This window comes from Empidonax traillii, unplaced genomic scaffold (genome assembly GCF_003031625.1).
Source record: "Empidonax traillii isolate 1590-97213 ecotype Southwest subspecies unplaced genomic scaffold, ASM303162v1 scaffold278:size663781, whole genome shotgun sequence".
Lineage (NCBI taxonomy): Eukaryota > Metazoa > Chordata > Aves > Passeriformes > Tyrannidae > Empidonax > Empidonax traillii.
In genome coordinates this window covers 115394-134961 of record NW_020955471.1, presented here as the reverse complement: position 1 = coordinate 134961, position 19568 = coordinate 115394, and the positions used below count along the sequence as shown (strand labels likewise).

The following is a 19568-nucleotide window of genomic DNA, read 5'->3' as shown; positions in this document are numbered from 1 at the left end:
TGTGCCTCTGTGTGCTGCAGGAGCTGGAGAGAGCCCAGTAAGAACGAGAGCCGAGAAGCGCCTTAAGTGCCTGTGCGCTCGCTGCAAATGTGGGTTTCCTCTCGTCCCTCCGCAGCCTGTCTCTGAAGTGCACTCTGGAGTAAAGTTTGCGTTTGATCGCCGATCGCCTCACGCTCCGCACGTAGCACTGTCGTTAAGCCATCATCTCGCTGGCCCCGAGCCAGGGCTCCGCGGCGCAGGGCCGGGCGGTCTCTCTAAACTGAAACAGCCTTTATTGATAGATCGATGCACTGCGCATGTTTACAGCTGCTAATTGGAGACTTAATCTGAATATCCTTGACTGAACTAATTCACTGGCAATAGCCTTTTAAATTTCAGGTCCTGCCGTGATGGTATGCCTGCTCTTCACAGCACGCTAATCGCTTCTCAGGCGGCATTGTCGCTGTGTGCGTGCAAGCCACAACGACCCACTAATGTCGCTGACCAAAGTGTAGTTTTAGGTCAGAGCAGGATGTAAAATAAAAATCTTACCTGATTTTTGCCTTTGCATAAGATGAGAGGAGTACTGGAGAAAAGTGTTAATTGACAGGCATACAGACATGCATATTAATTAAGCACACAAGAAAGGAGGTTAATTCTTTTAATTATTAGAACAAAGATGCACACTGCAAGGACAATTGTGATCCTATGGCAATTTCAGATTTGTTTCCATAACTTTCAGTGTTCTTTTTTCTCCCAGAGGCTGAATACAGAGAGTTTGGGTGATAGAAAGCAGTCTTAATTTTCTTGTCTTTCTAAAAAGAGCAAGCCATGTAGTCAGTATACAGTGGCAGATACATGCCTTGGACTCTTCTGCCCAGGAAATCACCAGTCAGATTCCTCTCCTTGGAAGCCTGGAGAACTTCTCCCTCAGTCGATTTCTTTCAGTTTCCTGAATTGCCCCTTCACTTTAGGATCCCGTAGGATTCTGGGGGTAGCTCAGCAGAACTCACCACTGTCCCCCAAGCTTGGTTCACAAATGCTACCTATTCTCTTGACAGTTACAGGTGGCCACCACTGACATGAGGCATGACTGTTCCATGCCTTCCCATTGCACAGTGGCACTGCTCTAGCAGCCAGCTTGAACTTGAAGGGCATCCAGATTTATTTCTAAGCATGTGTTCTGTGAAGAAAAGAAATTAAAAAAATTGTCACAGGCTAAAGCAGTCTTCCACATTAATAGGACTCTTGAGACCATGGAAACCTAAATTTTGTTGCCAGTTATTAGGAGAGCTTCTTAAACCCCATCACATATTCTTTTAACAGGGAGTTCATTTTTAAAGAAGCATCAATCTGTGATCTGGCATCTTTACAGACACATTCCATAAGTTTTGAAAGCTTATTAGGGGCTCCTTGAGCTACCACTAGATAACATGCCCGTCATCAACAGCTGTGTGACATGGAGATAATCCATGAACAGAGTTTTCATGTCTAGTTCTTTCCATCTACCCTTAGTTCTTGGAAGAAATTTAACAAGCAGGAACAGTTTTCCATCTTATGGTAATTAGAATATTTTCAGATAGTAATAGACTTTTGGTTGTTAAGCAAAAATAAACGAGTGTCTTGGCATTTTTCCTCCAGATGAGAGAATAGTCCTTCCCAGACTCTTGAGCTGTTCCTCAAAATATTCTCAAAAGCTGAGTTTTCGTGTACCTGGGAACAACAATTAAGCTATGGTGCATGCAAAAGAGTAAATAAAATAATAAAGGAGAGATGAGGTTTCAGTTCTTGGAGGATCTGAATCTGATGATCAAGGTTGCATGTAAGCAGGGAGAAACAAGTATCAGACCTTCTGGCTAAAATACTATCTAATCCAAACAAGACTTTTGTACAGTTACAAGTACTTGCCCAGCAGGAGGTATTAAAAAACCAACCAATCACCCAAACAACAAAAAAAAAAAAACAACCTGATGGGCATCATGAAAACAGCGTTATGCTCCTGAGGTGAGAAATTGTGAGAATGGATGTATTTTCACTTGTGTGATTGCATCTCTGGCCACAGAAATGTTCTTCTTTCCTCTAAAATGTTCAGGATTGCTGACACAATAGAAGAGCCAGGAACAAAAATAATTGTGATCATGTCAATCTTGTCTAAGATGTAGTGCTTCAGAGATGAGTCACCTGCTCGTGCAGGGTCCTATCAGTCTTTCATATCGTGTTTGCCATGGCTCATCTGCCCCTTCATTAGACACTTGTGACCTGCATCCAGGGTGACTGTGTAGGAATACTTCTGCAAGCTAGGAAGGAAGTGTTCAGCAACATGTTCTTGGAGCTAAGTTTGATCTGCTTTGTGTTTCAGACAGAAAATAACTGCCTCACAGGTGTTTATTGTTATTACTGTTGGCTTTTATGCTTTTCAGATGGCTTCCGTTTAGGCCTCTATATGACCATGAAAGTTGAAGTGAAAAGTTTTGTGTGTCTTGCCCTGCCGAATTCTAGCACTTTCGCCAGTATTTCCTAAGTTCAAAATATAAGCTCCTTCCTCACAAAACTTTTCTTCTTCCTTGCCTCCACCTCTGAGCAAGAAGCTGATAAAAGAGAAAGAAGGTGGCAAGGTTTAGCTCTTTAACAGCTGTTTGACTGAAGACTGATAATCCAGTAATGGGTGAGGAAATGAGGGCCTGGTGTCTTATGCAATACTGCCACTGAAGCCCATTTCTTGTGTTGCATGACTGAAGTGAGCAGGGTTTCACCCCCTCTTGGAACTGGTGATTCCCTTTCCAACAGGCACAAAGCTAATGTTTCTGATTTGGTGGTGTTTTAACATAATTTTCTTCCCTCCATTCCTTCCCATTCCTACAGAGTATTAAATTAGACCAATTTTCCTAGTTCATGCCTCAGTATAGCAGTTGAGTGTTTTAACTTTCATAAATTCAAGCAAACTAATATTTAATAATGTTCATGAATATTTTATACTTAACCATTATAAACTACATGGCAGAAAACACTTGGGTGCAATTGGGTGCCACAAGAAATTACTAAAGAAATACCCCGTTGTTCTTGTGTGTCAGGCAAGCCCCAACTGAGAATCTCTTGTCTTTGATCATGAAATGTCAGACTACTCATGTTCTTTTAATGTAGAGCATGCTGGGTGCCTTTCACTTTCTGGATGTACAGACTGTGCACATCTATGAACTAGAATCAGGCTGAGCACAATATGCACTCAGAACTAAGACCATCAAGTGAACCTTGGTAGTCCTCCTTTCCTAGAGGATTGGTCAAGTGATTTTTGTTTGCCCTCAAGTTCACGTCTGAGAACCACATATTGGGCTGAAATTTGGGAAGCGTGTAGCCAAATAAAAACATGTTTGAGCTATAGCACTGTTAGTTCTTATTAATACATTGGTTTTCTAGGCAACCATTATACTGATGTAGAGTATTGCTTTGGGTCTGTATAGCACCTTTCATCTAACAGACTTTACAAGTAATTTCTGAATTTAACTGTTTGATGTGCAAGCTGTACACAGAAATTATCTACACTAGGGATCAAAAGTAGAGCTGTTCAGCAATATACAGTACAAATCTGGTACAGGAAATGGAAAAGCATATTATGGAGTTTGTAGCTTAATCTGCAAGGGTGGGTGGTGTTGGCAGGATAGAGTTACACGGGTCAGGATTTTCTCTGCTGGTTGCAAAGGTCATACTAGTTCTGAGAGGAAAATACAGGATTAGTGTGGGGTTACAATACCACCTATGCAGTCTGCACTAGGAGTGCACTGGGGCCCTGGCTTAGTGCTAGGAGGCACAGAGAGCTTCTCCTTCTGACCTGGTGTCATCGCTGCTTCTTATTAAGCAGTGTTCATTTCCACTTACGAGCATCTTCTAGCTGAGGTATTTTCTGAAATGTTTTGTTCCAAGTGTCAGGCTGCTCTAGCACTGCTTATTTTGCGAAATGTAGCAGAATCATGTCTCACAGCATGATCTTGGCCATCAGCTGAGAGAATTTGTTTTTCTCCTTGCTAGAAGCACTGGGAGGCAGGGAAAAATCCTTTCTATGGAACAGTTGTTTATTATCCGCCTCCAAACTTTGCTGGTGTCTTGCAGTTTGACTTGCAGATTTCTCTGGCTGACTTGAGTTGTAATACTTAGCCTGAGTGATGGATAACATTTTTGCAAGCTTCTGTGCAATGTGGAATTTACTGATGATTCCTGGGTCCTTACTAAAGCTGGTAATTGCTGCTTGTTTAACTTGTGGTTGATTTGCACCCTCTTGGGAAAGCTAACATCCCTGAAAATAACAGTGCAGAAACTTCAGTCTTAATGATTTGCTTTTCATTTTCCAAGTTTTTTAGGCTCTACTGTATGACTGTTGACTAGACTGTCAGAGCATTGGTCTTCATATAATGGTGTTTATGTGTGACTGCAAAGGCATGAATTTGTATATCAGTTTTTAACTGTTCAGTTGTTGTTCAAGACTAACTCTTCTATTTTAACTTAGAAAAGGGTAGCGTTGCTGAAATTTTCTGAGTGTTTAATCTGGGAAGTTAAGCCAACTAAGAGTCATTCTAAAGGATTGTATTGGGAGAAAAAAAAGTTAGGCATATTCCTGCTCATTACTGCCTGTTGGAGTTAGTTTAGGTTTGGAGTTGGTTAATGAAGGGAGGAGTTGTATCCAAAAATTTGGAGTGTGCTCTTCTGGACACAATAGCCAAAAGTATAGGAAACATTTTTTACTCACGTTCCATGTGTGCACCTGGTAAATGGTTTGAATATTGTGATGGAGCATCTGGCTTTTGTCGCTAGACCATGCACTAAACCGGCAAATAACAGTGTTCACCAATTATCTAAATTAAGTCTGGGTCACGCATCTCATCTCCTGTTTCTTGTTTGCTTTGAATGAATCCAAAAGTAGTGCTAACAGCTGGAATCCCTACTGAAGCCAGCTTGATCTGCTCTGGAGCTGCTCCAGCCAGTGCTCTGATAAAGCTTGATATCGTTTCATCTAGGAGGACCATAATGATTTCCCTTCATTGTTTAAAGTTTCGTTCAAATATTCACTGTGCCAGGAAAAAGGATATTTCACTTCTGCTTTTCTCCTTTTGCTGCTGCTGCTACTAAAAAACTTTTTTCTCCTTTCTTTTCTGAAACTTAAGCTAGAGTATGGCCAGTGCTTTAGAATTCAGTGGAAATTGTTCCACTTCATCTCCAGGGAATCAATGTTACAGTTGCAAAAGGTGCACACTGTAAATAAATAAATAATGCATCAATGTCTCAGAGTCAAAGCACATGTTCAGGTAAGAGAACATATTCTGTGGGGGAAGCCGGGGAAAACACTGGCCTTTTGCCCAGATTTCCATAGTAAGTAAAGCACCTAAATCCCTTTAAGGATCTGGCCTGCAGTCTGTTGTTGTTCAGCAGCTTTTTGATTGTGGCATTAAAAAAGGGTAGTAATATTGGATTAATTTTTAGGCAGTTCAGTAATCTTGGAATAATGTCTGCTCTCCAAAGAGAGACTTAAGGCCTCCATAATTTTGTGTTGTACATCGACTTAAAAGCGAGGTATTATCAGTCAACAAAGTTTTGTTCTCATTCTGTATCATCCCTCTGGTAAGGTTAGCAGAGCTCTGCCGAGCTCACACTGCTCTCACTGGTTGTGTAGCTGCATATCCCCTTTGGAAGCAGCTGTGCCTGTGGCAGAGATGAGCACCCAGTTCCCCTGACCCAGCCCTCCTCCCTGCCTGTCTGTTGGAATCGCTGCCCCCTCTCCTTTGCTCTCTGCTCCCCGGATGTGTTTGGTTTGCAGGGCAAGATTTTCATAACTGGGGGTACTACCAGGGTGGCTTTTGTGAGAAGCCACTAGAAGCCTTCCCCCATGTCGGACAGAGCCAATGCCAGATGGCTACAAGGTGGACCTGCTGCTGACTAAGTAGAGAACTCAGAAACGAAGCTCATCCCGGGAAGAACGGAAGGGTAGGGGGAAGGTGTTTTAAGGTTTGGTTTTATTTCTCATTTTCCTACTCTGATTTGATTAGCAATAAATTAAACTAGTTTTCCCAAGTCAAGTCTGTTCTATCTGTGACAGTAACTGATGTGCGATCTCTCCCTGTCCTTATCTTGAGCCTTTCATTACATTTTTCTTGCCTCTGCTCAGTTGAAGATGGGAATGATGGAGTGGCTTTGCTGGGCACCAAGGCCGTGTTTCCCAGTGTATGAGGATCTGGTTTTGCAGAAGATTACTATTTTAATTGTTAGATCTAATTCAGCTTTCTGTGCATGGGATGGGTGAAGAATGCACCTGCATGAGTTGCTGTGCTAGTAACTGGGATGGGGGAGGGATGCGTGAGGTGGGTTATCCTCACCAGTGAGGGCACAGCTCCCTCAGACCATATTTACATTGCAGATACAGCTGATTTGTGGTTTCCACCAGATTTCTGCCCCTAACAGACTTGTTTCCAGCACTGACTGTAGGCTGACCCTTACTGCTGTTATCAGGCTGATAGTGAAATGTAGATGCAGCTGTGAAGCCTTATATAATGGCAGAATGACAACAGAGCAGACAGGGTCTACAGCAAGGCATCTAGCCCACTGCTAGGTGTGATGGAAGAGAGCTTACTACTTGGACTTAAAGGTATTTGCTCTTGTTTAGCATAATCTCCTGCCTCTGTAGGCCAGCAGTCTCTAAGCATCTGTGGCTTGAGGTGTCAAGGTGAAGAACAGGTCCTGGTGAGTTACTTCTGCCTGCAGGTACTGTTCTGGTGCTTGTGGGGAGGAAAAAAGTTAATTCATGTATGCTGACTCCTGTGGATAGATTTTGTTCTTGGTAGCAGAGGGTTCAAGGGATCCTCTGTGCTGTCTCTGTGTAGCTTCTGTGCTGGTGTTTGTTGGCATGGTAAAATTACCTTGGTGATTAAAGCAGCATGTGCTATACTCTAGCTGGTCATGTGCCCCATGAGAACAGCATGGCTTTGGCATGTGCTTGGAAGAGGAAAACAAGACTTCTGGGGTTCCTAGATAAAAATTTCAATTGCTCTTAGTAAAGCCTATACTGTCAATTTCCAGTGCTATCAACTGTGCACGGCAGCTCATTGGGGCAGGTCGTGCAAATAGTGCACAATCATATCCTTGTCCTGTGGGACAGGCATGCACTATATTCTTGCATCTGAAGTTACGATGTTATGGTCTGAATGGATGGAAAACTAGATGGGCAAAAAACTGTTTGGATGGTTGGATTTGGACGGTTGTGGTCAATCAGTCGTATTATACCTGGAGGCTGGTAACAAATGGAGTACCATAGCAATCTATCATGGGACCTGTCCTGTCAACCACTATTATTTATCAGTAATCTGAAGCAGGTGGTAGAGTGCACTCTCTTCAAGTGTGCAGAAGGCCCCAAACTATGAGGCCCAGTTTATGCCCTCGAGGGCAAGGCTGCAGCTGAAAATGGTCCCAGATGGATTCAGAGAAGAGGCCAGCAGGAACCTTATGAAAATAAACATGGGCAAATATAAGTCCTGCTCCTGGGAAGGAAGAGCCCCTTGCAGCAGTACAGGCTAGGGGCTGCCAGCAGCTCTGATTAGCTCTGCTCCCCTAGGGAGCCTGGCAACACCCAGATGGTCTTGGAGGGAAGTGAACTGAACATGAGCCTGCAGCATGCTTCCTGCACAAGAGGCTCCAGGGCACTATTTACAGGAGCACAGCACATAGATTGAGGGGAGTGATTATTGCCCTCTCATCTCTGGGGAAACCACATCTGGATACTGTCTGCAGTTTTCCAACTGAACTCGGTTCATCATCTTCCACCACTCTTGCTGCTAATACTAGCAGGCAATGAAAGAAAATGCCAGAGGATTGGTAACAAGGCTTCTACTGCAACAACTTTAGTGGTGATTGGTATCACTACTAAGTAGCCCCAATAATGAAGAATTGACTCTGAGACAAAGATCTAGTACCCCACCAACAGTCTTACCCGCTCTTCCGTGCATTCTGCTTAGGCTGCTAATGATGTCAACGTTTTTGCTGTAAAAAACCTTATAAGACATTTTGACTGTCATGTGGTTTGGAATAATTCATGTTAGGATTATCTCATCATTCAAGGTGAAATTTAAACTGTGAATTAAGCGATTATATCAGCAAGTCTGAAGATGATCAAAGAGAAAAGTATGCTCTGAAAGCTGTTTGGTTAGTTCTGTGGCTCAGTCCATGAAAGCAAACATGCACGGCCCTGTACAAACACAGCACAAAGGAGCTGCAGTTTTTTGCAGACTTTGCTCTATGAACTTTTACCCACACTTCCTGGGGACCCTTTCTGTGTGTTGGACTAAGGGGTCTATATGACAGTGACTGGAAGATATGAACAGAGGAGGATGGTGGTAGTAACGCATGACATGCTGGGATTGCTTTCTACTTTCATTATGACTGGTAAATCAATTTTGCAATGACTGCTTATCTTCAGAAACCTAAGCAAACTTCAGCTGAAACTGCTTCAAAGTCACGTAGCTTGTAGATGACAAACTTGTACCATATATATTAGTGCTTTAGTTTAATTCAATGGTTTTCTACCTTAGTGTATGTATTGTGAATTGAGTGTCCCTGGTGGTGCAGTGGCTAAACCACAGCGTTGTCAACGCTGAGATCTGGGTTCGATTCCCGGTTAGGACACTCCCCGGGCAGATGGAGCTCGCTAGCCCTGTAAGGCAATCCATCTACGTCCTGAGGACCTCACTGCCACCGTCCAAGCGTGCTTAGCCCCGGCAGATGAACCTCAGGATTAAAGGGTGGGCTCAGTTCCGCGCACACTGTGTCTCACCTAAAAAATCCAATGCGCAGGCTGGAAGGTGGAAAGACCTTCCCCGGTTCTTCGTTCGCGAAGAGACTGGCCATTATGTATTGTGAATTACGAAGGGTATTTATTTTCCTGTTTGGAATTTCATGCTGCCTAACCTGCTCTGTGAAAGAAGTTTGTGGAAATATACCGTCTGATGGTACCTGCTGCAGGTTTTGGATTGATAATCTGAAAAATGCTGAACCAAACTAGTGGTGGGATGATACTTAGAAAATTAAAACTGAAGGTAGGCACCTTGTAGAATAATTATTTTACAATCTTTATCTTGCAGGCTATGGTTGCTTGCTATCCTGGAAATGGAACTGGTTATGTTCGTCATGTGGACAATCCAAATGGTGATGGGCGCTGCATCACATGTATTTATTACCTGAATAAGAATTGGGACTCCAAGGTGAGTAAGCCATAGGTTTGAGGCAGAACATTAAAGAAAAACTACTTCAGAAACAGATCTTTGGAGCTGTCGGTTGTTTCTGTGAACTCTGAACTTCTGAACAGCTGCTCCATTCTTCATCTCTGCTTTTTTTTTTCCCTTTTATCTTTATCTTGGTTCCACTTACTTTAGACAGAAGGTTATGCTGAAGCATTACAAGCTGTTTGGGAAAATCAAGGTGACCAGGAGATTCAGTAAGGTTTTCTGGTGTTGTCACATAGCTGTCTTGGTTATCATTAGATGTTTATTCCCCATTTGTCAGGTGTTGAGGAGGGAGAAATAAGTCATTGTTAACATGAATGTGTGGGTGTTTATATGGGTAAAATGCAATCTTTCCTTTTCTTTCAGCTGCATGGTGGAATTCTTCGAATATTCCCAGAAGGAAAGTCCTATGTAGCAGATGTTGAGCCGATTTTTGACCGATTACTTTTTTTTTGGTCAGATAGAAGGAACCCACATGAAGTCCAGCCTTCTTATGCAACCAGGTAAGTAGCATATTTGGTATTGGTATTTGGGTAGGAAAAACCCCAAAGCGTCTCTTCTACCAGTATTTGTATCTAACAATATGGTCATAATGTATAAATATACATGTGCATAAAAAATAGATTTTGAGTGAATTTTCTGGTTTCAAGTCACTAGGAATTCTCTCATTAAATAAAAAAGAGCAAGCTTGAGTGATAAGTTTCCTTATGTGATGGAAAAAAAGGCCTTTAACCATTGACAGCAGAAATCGTCAGAACAGGCATGGCTATTTAGCTGGGAGGTGCTGGGTTATTCTTTTGCCCTTGAATACTATAGGGATTGTTGGGACTACCGTCTGTCAGCAGGCTATGAAAAGCTGATGTGATGCAGGGCAACCCCCAAGCTGCCTACAGGCGTCCCAGAGCAGAAAAACATGCAAAGGCCTGAAAGCTACTTTTGCCCTCTGTTACCAGGGGCTGTGCTCTCTGTTGTGCCCCCAAACAGAAATTCTCACCTATATTTCTATTTGACTTGATAAAATACATGCTAAAATGCTGTCTGTATTTGTCAATAAAGATGAACCATTTTCATCCTATTTTTTTATCTGCTAATCCAGTTTTGTGTTTTGCTTTCTCCATGAACATAAAACTCCAGGGTTCTATTTTAATAGCAAAGGTTGAAACAAATGCAAATTTTCTTTCTTTCTTTTATAGATATGCCATGACGGTGTGGTATTTTGATGCCGAAGAAAGAGCAGAAGCCAAAAAAAAGTTCAGGAGCTTAACTGGTATGATTATTTTTTTTAATAAATGTTCACCAGAAAGAATTTAATGCATATTGATATTTCCTAAGTCAGAGACAGACCAGGAATGATTCTGTAGCTAGAGGGGTATGTAATGCATTTTCAGAAAGCTTTTTCACCTCTAATCACTAGTCAGTTATTTTATGCAAAGTGGAGAAGCTGTGGCAGAAGATGATTTAGGCTTGGCCCTAGTATCCCTGATGAATGTGATGGGGACAATGGGAAAGACAGTGTCTGATTTCTCTCCCAAATGACTGAGATTTTTTCCAACCCAAGGTTCTACTCATAGAGTCAGATTGTCTTTTGTTATTTAGGAAGTATATTTCTAGGTGGAAATATTTGTAATGACCTTGGAATGTATAGATTATGAGTTGGAAAGAAACTAAGTTTAGAAATACATGTAAATGCATCTTCTGGCAGGCAGCACTGAAGTAGCTGTGATCATGGTGCCCTTCAAGAGCTACCTAGTAGCTTCAAGTCAGCCCACAGACACTTTGGCAGAAGCCCACAACAAGGTGACTCCAGCTTTCTAATGGCAGCCACACTGACTGCTACTGTAGTAATGGCATATGAGTCATGGACTGAGTTGCCCATATATGTCCCAACACCCTACCTGGGACCATGATCAAAGGTTTGCTGTTTGGAGCAGTGTAAGATTTGGTCTTCAGGGGCTGCCTCAGGCAGTTCCTCAAAAAACAGTGTGGAGAGCACTTCTCTTTTTGAAAACACGTGCAGCTGGGTCCAGCAAAGTCGTAATTAGTGAAATGATTTTCAGAACAGACTGCTGTCATCTCTGTAGCTTGTATGCAAAGCAAATACTGGCTTCACCCTTAAAGAGGATCATGAGCCAAGAAGAGGTGGGAGGAATTATCACTGATTTGGAGTTTGAAAGTTTATTGGGCTTCTTAAATATTGCATGGGTCATCTTCAGTTTGAATGGGACAAAGGTACAAAATCTTGGTGTGACTTTCATTAACATGCTGTGGTATCATACAGCATTTCAGGCCACATAGTGGATTCATATCAGGATTCTGAAATGGAAAGTATTGTCCACTGAAAACAAACCAAGTTGTTTCTGAGTTTTCAGATGAGTACTGTCAGAAACCCCTGGTTTAACTACTTCTCATTTTTTTTCTTTTTGATGTAGATGCAAGGAAGAGAGAAGCACCTGTTAATGAAGACTAATCAACTGTTTCTGAACTCTTTGTGAGGAAATAAGATCCCAAAGATGACTTCCATTTCCAGCAAAAAATGACAAATTGTTATTATGCACAAGAACGTACTGGTTGTGTCTAGCACGTGCATCTTATACTGATGGTACTTACGGCAGCCTCCTGTCACGCTGCATCTGGCAGAAGGAACACTTGTTTTGTTTTTGCCTTTTGCTGGAAAAAGAAACCAAGGTTAAAAAAAAAAAAAGAGTATCATTAAGCCTAGTAGTAGTGGCTCAGCCAACTGGCTTTTGATCTCTCTTGTAACTAAGATAATGATCATTGGAACTAGTGGTAAAAACCTGAGTCTTATTTGCACTTTATGGGAAAGAAAAAATCTAGCTCAATGGGAAGGAGCTTTGCAAGTTTAAAATCTGTGGCAGACTGCTAATGGGCACGGAGGTCTATTGGATATGTGCAACTAAATTGGATATTTCACAGATTCGTAGAGTGTCATCTCATGGTCTGTCCCAAGTGGACCTGTTGATGTACTGTTCATCACTTTGCAGAACATTAGTTCAGCTCTTCGATAACATGACTTTCCAAACAGATTTTTTGTCTACACAATCATTGCATTTCCTGGATTTTATTTGCTCTTCAAGAAGCAAGTTTTAGCTAGTTGCACTACTTGCACTGCCCTTTCTGTCTAAGGACTGAGGGGATAGTAGTTATGTATCTGTTCACAACTTTGTAAAACCATTTCTTTTCTGTTCTGAGTGGGATGGGTTCTACGTTTTCTGTTTTCACAGTTTGGTACAGCAACTGTTTTCTCCCTAAAGTCTGGTAAACTTGGAAAGCTTATGGCACACAATATGTTGGCACTAAAGGCCAGTACTATGTAGAGTTTAGGGTTTACTTTGTGACTTCTCCAACTGTTGTATTCTGTATGACACAGATATGAATCTGAAAGGAAAAGAGATATCTGGCAGTCTGACAAATATATGATAAATAATGGGTAACTTAGACTTGATTTTTATGCTGATTATTCTTAGTTAACAGACTTGTTTAATTTTGCATGCCTGTGTAATTTGAATGAAACAGCAATTCCGTTTTAATTGATCTGTTATGCCAGGTAACTACTACTATTGTGCCCAAGCTGTGAGATTAGAGTTATTCACACATTTTTTTCTCCGTTATTTTTTTAAACTTAATAGACTCAATGAGTAAGTGGTCAACTATCTCCAATCTGTCTAAGCTTCTACAACCAGCACTTACTATGCAGTTCAGAATAGCTCTTAATGAAGCTGAGAGCTGGTAGTGGATGTATTTATCACTCACACTAACTGTTCTCAACCTAATACACTCACTTGGCATTCATTTTTATCTCATCTTGTGTATGTCAGACTCTATTAAGTGTTCCAAATAGATGCCCCCTTTGGTGTCCCATATTTTCCTGTGCCACCTGCCCACAAGGGTGAGTGTGGTCTGTCTGGACTATTGGCCCCTACGGTGGCACGCTGTACCAGGCTGTCATGATAGTGATGGGTCTGCAGGCCAGCTCTGTTGCATTTGAGCTAGGGAATGGAAAAGTAGCGTGCAATGGCAACTATTAAATGTCAGCGGCAGAAGGGTAACAGCTGCATAGGACAGAAAAGAAATAACTTTCATAACTTAAAAAATTATAATATAAAGGAAGTATTTTTTAAAGCAGTTTTGTGTCTTAAAAAAGAAAATAAACTGGGCATTCTTCAGCCTGTCCTTGAATGCTGAATGTAAATACAGTAGTGCTAAGAAACCCCTCATTCTCTCTGGCTTCTCCCAGAGATCCAGCTGCGGTCTTATAGGCCTGACCACTGTGCACCTTAAGAAAGGAGTATGAGGGAACATGTGTGACAAATATTCTTGCTATTCTTGCAACTCAAGACTAGAAAACAACAAATAATCTGATAAATGTCCTTTCGTGTTACAAAAAACATTATTCCTCTATAGTTGCTTCTAAGTAACACACCATAGATTTGAAGGAAACTTAATGATAATTTAATTCTCATTCTGCAATGTTAGTGTGGGAGGAGAGAGTTAGGGCTCTTCCTTGAGAGTGAGAGGTAACCCTTTGAAACATGAGGTGTTGAAAAAGGGGGCCCTTATTTAAAAAAGGTGGTGGAACACAAACTGTTGTATTACTATGCAAAGTTGATAATGTTATGTAAATTTTAAACTCTTACATGATTTTAAAAGGAGCAAAACCAGCTAAAACAGAGCAGAGCAAGTATTGCTTTGCCTCTAGTGACTGTAACCTTAAAAATGCACTAGAAAGAGATGTTAGTTCACATCTTACTGGAGCCTGGAACAGTGGAAAACCAACGTGATGGGAGGGGAAAGGCTTTTGTTTAAAGTCTGAAAAAGGAAGGTACTTTACACCACTGTTGTTACCACCTGGTTTCTGCAGTGGTCAGCAACACGTGTAGTGGATGGAGCATGGAGCAGTATGATTGCATTTATTATAAATAAAGTACATGTTTTCATTTTTAGCCAATATCATCCTCATCTAGATAGAAGACAGAACAGAGAGCCCTGTCTTTATTAACATACATAATCAAGTGCAAAAAAGTTGAAACCATTTCCTCAGTCCTCTGCTTCAGACTTTTACCCTGTTTCCACAAGAGTGGGATTATCTCCTTGCAGATACTGTAGTTTAATTAGGGGTGGGATGTATGGTTTGTTGCTCATGTAAGAATACCCAGGTGTGATGTTTTCTACATTGATTTCTCTTACCTGTCTCTGGAATTGTTGCAAACTGCTCTGTAAGAATGAAATTGATTAAAGAATTGTGGGGGAAGCAGGCTGCTACAGTGGGGAGGCCATTTCAGCGAGGCTCTTTCCTTGGGTATTGTCTTCATGGCAAGCTGTTTGAATCACATATGGCTAAACGGCACTTGTTAGCCAGTTGGGAAAAAGTGTTTTCTCTAAGGCATTTAATTTTTAATCCTCCGAAAGTTCTGGGCTTTTTTTTTTTTAACCTTTAGAAAATGTGCCTTCATCATTTGTATCTGTGAAGAAGTTTCATGCCGCACGTGCATGTCATGCTAGTATTTCATGGCTCTTAAGAAATATGGTTGCCTTTTCAAATGCAGTTGCATGGGAAAAATGTGCAGAGCCACCAAACCACAATTTTCAACTGGTGTTTTTTGTTGTACAGGGAGGAAAAAGGCCAGGAAACAGTGCTGAAAATCAAGAGATTATTTTTATTCCTAAACCTGCAGCCACTGGCCTTTTGAGCAAAGTAGCCTCTAAAATATCTTTTTCTCTAGATTACTTCTGGCTCTGTGAGGAATGACTTCCACAAAGGAGTGTCTAAAAAGATCCACTCTTTTTTTCCTTCTATCTTTAAACAGTTTTAGTTGTTTCCAATTGTGTTTTTAAAGATGTTGGAATTTATTATATGTATTTGTTGTTGCAAAATAGCTGGCTCTAACACCACTTGCATCTAGAAGAAAATATCTATTTGCAGGCAAATGACTTCTGCTTTGACTGTGATGTACTCCCAGCAGATATCTGAGAGTGAGTTATAACTACATCTTCTCTTGTCAGGTTGTATGCTGGTCAACAATGCTGGCACTTTGCATTGGATTCATATAGAAACTCCTAGTAGTATTTTACCATACATCACATTTTGTGTTCCTGTTACTATTTAAAAAAAAAAAAAATGTAGCAGGAGTCAATAAACACTGGGTCATGTTAAACACTGTCCTGTGCAAATTTCTTTAGTCTTGTGTCTTACTGTGGCCAGGGATGTGAGGGATGGGTGCAGTGCCATGCTGCTGGATGTAGGGTAGTGGCACTGCACAGAGATGACACTAAAATCCATATCCAACACTGTCTTCTGCTATTGGAGAGACTTTTTTTTGTTGTCCTCAGTTTGGCACATTTCATTGGTCACATCCTGCTATTTGGAAGTTATTTACCTTGCTAGTGACCCTCTTCTTGAAATGCCCATTTGTTTTCACACTCCTGTTGAACCAGATAACATTCTCACGATTCAATTGTTGTTTGATAAGTTTTATTTTTAACAGTGTTCACATCCTCCCCCTGCTACTTTTCCAGCCCGAGTCCCACAGTTTTCTCCTGTGGCTGTGTGGGAGACTTCTCCTCACTCCCACTAACACTGCAGTTGAATGAAAGCCAGGGCATTTTCAGCCATTTAGCAGAGCTGTGAACTTTCTGATTCCTTTGCAGTATTATGAATAGCGAGAATTTCCCTTTTCCTATTAAAAACATGCATTCAGGGCTTGGATTTTACTTTTTTTTGTTGCTGTTTTTTTTTTTTTTTGTTAAAGGATCTCTAAATAATTTGCCATTTATTAAAGCATTTATTTTACACTGAGGAGTGCTTAGAGCATGTGGAGAAGACCTCAGGAAAGCAGAGGCGTTTCTCTTCTGAGCATGCTCCTCACAGGCTAAAGGTTTGTAGGGACAGTTTGAGAAGAAGCTGGCTGTTGGCCATCCAGCTGCCAAAAACTTCTCTCTGAACTCTGACTAAACTTTCCCTAAGCAAATATGTTTGCAGTAATTGTTATCTTACAGCTATTTAGGGGTCTCTTTCCTCCCCCACCTACCCAAAGGGATATGGCTAAATATATTTGCACTGACAATTCCCATGACTCTTGAGAATGCATCTGATATCAAAGGTTGCACTGAAAATTGCAGAGTGGAAGAGAGGTTAGTAAAAATTGATTCCCCTTTCCCACATAACGTCTTTTAGAGATTTGGTAAAACTCCCATCCTCTTCCACAAAGCTTCTTCTTCCACATAGATAAATTTTTTTATCTGTTGTGAAAAGCAGGGATAATTTCATCTGCATGTGTGCTTATTTTAAAAAAAGTTGGAGATGCTACACTAGGTCAACTGCAGTCAACAGCAATTCCTAAATGGTGGCAAATGCAGTCAGTGCCAGCATGCCCACTGCTCCTGTGCTGGACACCCACGGTGGTAAGTCTTCCTGCTAGAGAGGAGGCAGTTTGTGGTCCCTGATCTTAGCCAACACACTGGATCCTGATTTGACAGGAGGGGAGTCAGAATGTAACTGGCTCTTAAAAGCCTGCTTTATGGGGAGCTTGTGAGAAGCATGGAAAGAAAGACCCTGTAGTCTAAACAGCGGAGCTCTGAAGATCACTTGTGGTTACATGCAGCTGTTCCCTTAATTTTGACATTTTCTCAGCTCATACCTGCTGACTGTGTTATGAGAAAACACCTCAGAGCAGCAAAATCAGATTGGAGATTTAAACTTGTGTGCTCAGGGAAAAGAGCTCTCCAAAGAGTGGAGCCAGTGCCTTTAAACAGAAGGGTTTCTGTGCCATAATGTATCCTTTTTTCTGCCAGCTGTGGCAGTCTGATTATTAAAAAATGCTATCTTCCCCTTACAAGCCCTGTTTCTCTGATACAGCTGTTAAAATTTAGTAACTTCCAGAACTGTGAACTTAGAGTATTTTCCTGGTCCCTAATGGCCCATGAGCTATGAAGCGTTGCTGCTGCATGATGTTTTGAACACCATAATGCTGTATGCAGCATAGACGATTTCTTAATGAGAAACCATTATTCAGTATGGCAAAGCAGCAGCAGAAGGGTTGGCACTACTTAAAAGAGGTCCTCTTTGCCCTGTACAGCTGCTGGTGGTGCTGTGGCAAGCAAGTTTTGTTGTGCTTTTCTAATAACAGTAATAGGTGAGAGCAGACCTGGGCTGGCATGAGTGGCCACAGGCCAGTGGTGTGAGCTAAGAGTGGGACATGTTTGCCCAGCACCCTGGGAACAGTGGCTCTGGCACTGAGCTGCCCTCTGTCAGTGTGAGTTGCAACTGGGCACATCATCCTGCTAATGTGGATGAGCCCAGGAATCTGATATAGAAAGCTGAGAATGGGAACCTAAGCATTTATATATTTAGGGGTTACAGCATGGAGTTGTGACCACCCTTTGCCTTTGCTCCTTGGCAGAGGGAACTGAAGTCACAGCTTCCATTAGGATGCTGGGCAGAGGGAGCAAAGCCATCGTCCATTCAGGCTTCTCTTTCACACCAGAGGATTTCATAGATAGGCAAGGGAGCTATTTGAGGAATAAGCCAGCAACACAGCAGTAAAAACCTTCCCCTGGGAAGTAATGATTCTATTTTGGAGCAGCATCTTTCCAAGAACTGCAGATTGACCAGGAATTGTGCAAAAAGGGGACATTTTTCCCCATCTTCAGTATTAGTGGTGGCCTGGCTGAGGTGTTTACATGACTAGGCTGCTGGCTGATATGGCAGTCAAAAGTGCCTGTCTCTTAGGTGTGGATGTTAGGAAGGGAACTGCTCTGGGAACTGAAGATGTGATCTGTGGGCACTGCAGCACCAGCCTTGTAATGCCTGCAACTTGTGAGCTCTTAGTTTCAAATCCCTCCAGTGCATGGAAGGAGTGAAAAGAGAAGTTTAAAAAAAATCCTGCAATTTAGAGTGGTGGTATGTGTGGGAAGTGGCAAGAGTCATTTCCCCTTCAATGGCAACACTTGCAGCTTAAGCCCTGAGAAGCAGGATCTCTATCCTGTATAGCACAGAACAGTCACTCACACATCTGTCTCCCAGGAGAATGCCCAAGTGCCTTGCTCGGCTGTGAACGCAGATACATCCTGGACTCATCTACATGGGTGCTGGGATCCATCAGCAGTGCTGGTGAGCTTTACAGAAGGCTGGGGTAGACAAAGACTCCTGGGGATATCCATTGACATAGACTTGCCACCTCTCACGGGGTGAGCCACAAGGCCACCTAGTCTCTGCTGGCCACCCCTCTCTGTAACTCACATCCCACCTTTCTATGACAAATGGCTGGGTTTGTTCCAGTTTTACATTCCTGTTGATTTACTTCCTTTCTACGGAGTGATGCTGTCCTCACAGCTCCACTGTCACTGCCATGGCTGGTGTCCTACCTGGGCCAGGAGTAGCAACAAGCCCTGTTTTAACAGTGGAGAAAAGCTGCTTTCGAAGCCAAGCCCCAAGTCCCCCTGAGAAGAGCATCCAAAGCTGAGCACGTCTGCTACCATGGGAGGCCCTGCAGAGGATGGTCACTCTGGCTCTTCAGGGTGCGTTGTCCCTTCCCCATCAGAGGACGACAAGCTGTTACAGCTTATGAAAAACAACACCTACTGTCATCATCCCCTCTTGCTCTGATACTGGTACAAGAAATGAGCTACATCTCCACGGTGCTGTAACAGAGACTCTGAAGCCATTACCTGTGGGTAGTGGGAAGACAAAAGTATCCAGGGTGGCAGGCAGCTGTGTGTGTTTGCATATGCTAGTGTATGTTTGTTTCCCAGTGCAACTGGAGGGAAGCCTGATTTCCAGGAGGAATTTGAGATAACTGAAAGTCACTCTTCTGTTACCAGCTGAGGTTGGTAATATAAGATAGTTCTTTTTCCTAAAAGGACTGCAAAATGAAACCACATAACACATCTTTGAAAGTGGAATAATTTAGACAGCAGTAATTTTACTATTAAGCCCTTATTACCACTCAGCTAACCTCCTAGGCTCTTTCACTAGCTACTGTTACTGGAGAAAAGATATGTTGCATTTTCCAGTGTACAGAAGGAACTCATTCCCTTTGCCAAGACTGACATAGGAAAGGATCTATACTTCAAATATTTACTGTTCCTGAAAGGGGCGTCTTTGAAGTTCTTTTTTAAAAATTTTTTTATAACTTTTTTTCTTAAGTAAACTGAAGGAGAGGAGTTAGAAAAACAGAAGTGTAGCATCTGCTCTTGATATAACTAAAACTTACTAGTGTTGTGCTCACAAGGGAGCAGGCTTAGACTGGACTACAGCACTGTAGTAAATCACAGCACTTCCCAGTTCTCCTGCCGGTCTCCTGCCAGCTGTTTTGCAAC

General features: G+C 42.0%; 1 protein-coding gene across 1 annotated transcript in view; it reads left to right on the top strand.

Moving 5' to 3' along the window:
• Positions 1-15406, top strand: part of EGLN3 (egl-9 family hypoxia inducible factor 3) — a 29393-nt gene extending 13987 nt beyond the window's left edge. Inside the window, exons 2-5 of the mRNA XM_027890164.1 lie at positions 9093-9212; positions 9600-9736; positions 10427-10500; positions 11663-15406. Of these exons, the coding sequence (XP_027745965.1) occupies positions 9093-9212; positions 9600-9736; positions 10427-10500; positions 11663-11700 (369 nt within the window). The 3' untranslated portion in view covers positions 11701-15406. The remainder of the gene's footprint in view (positions 1-9092; positions 9213-9599; positions 9737-10426; positions 10501-11662) is intronic.
• Positions 15407-19568: the final 4162 nt, after the last annotated feature.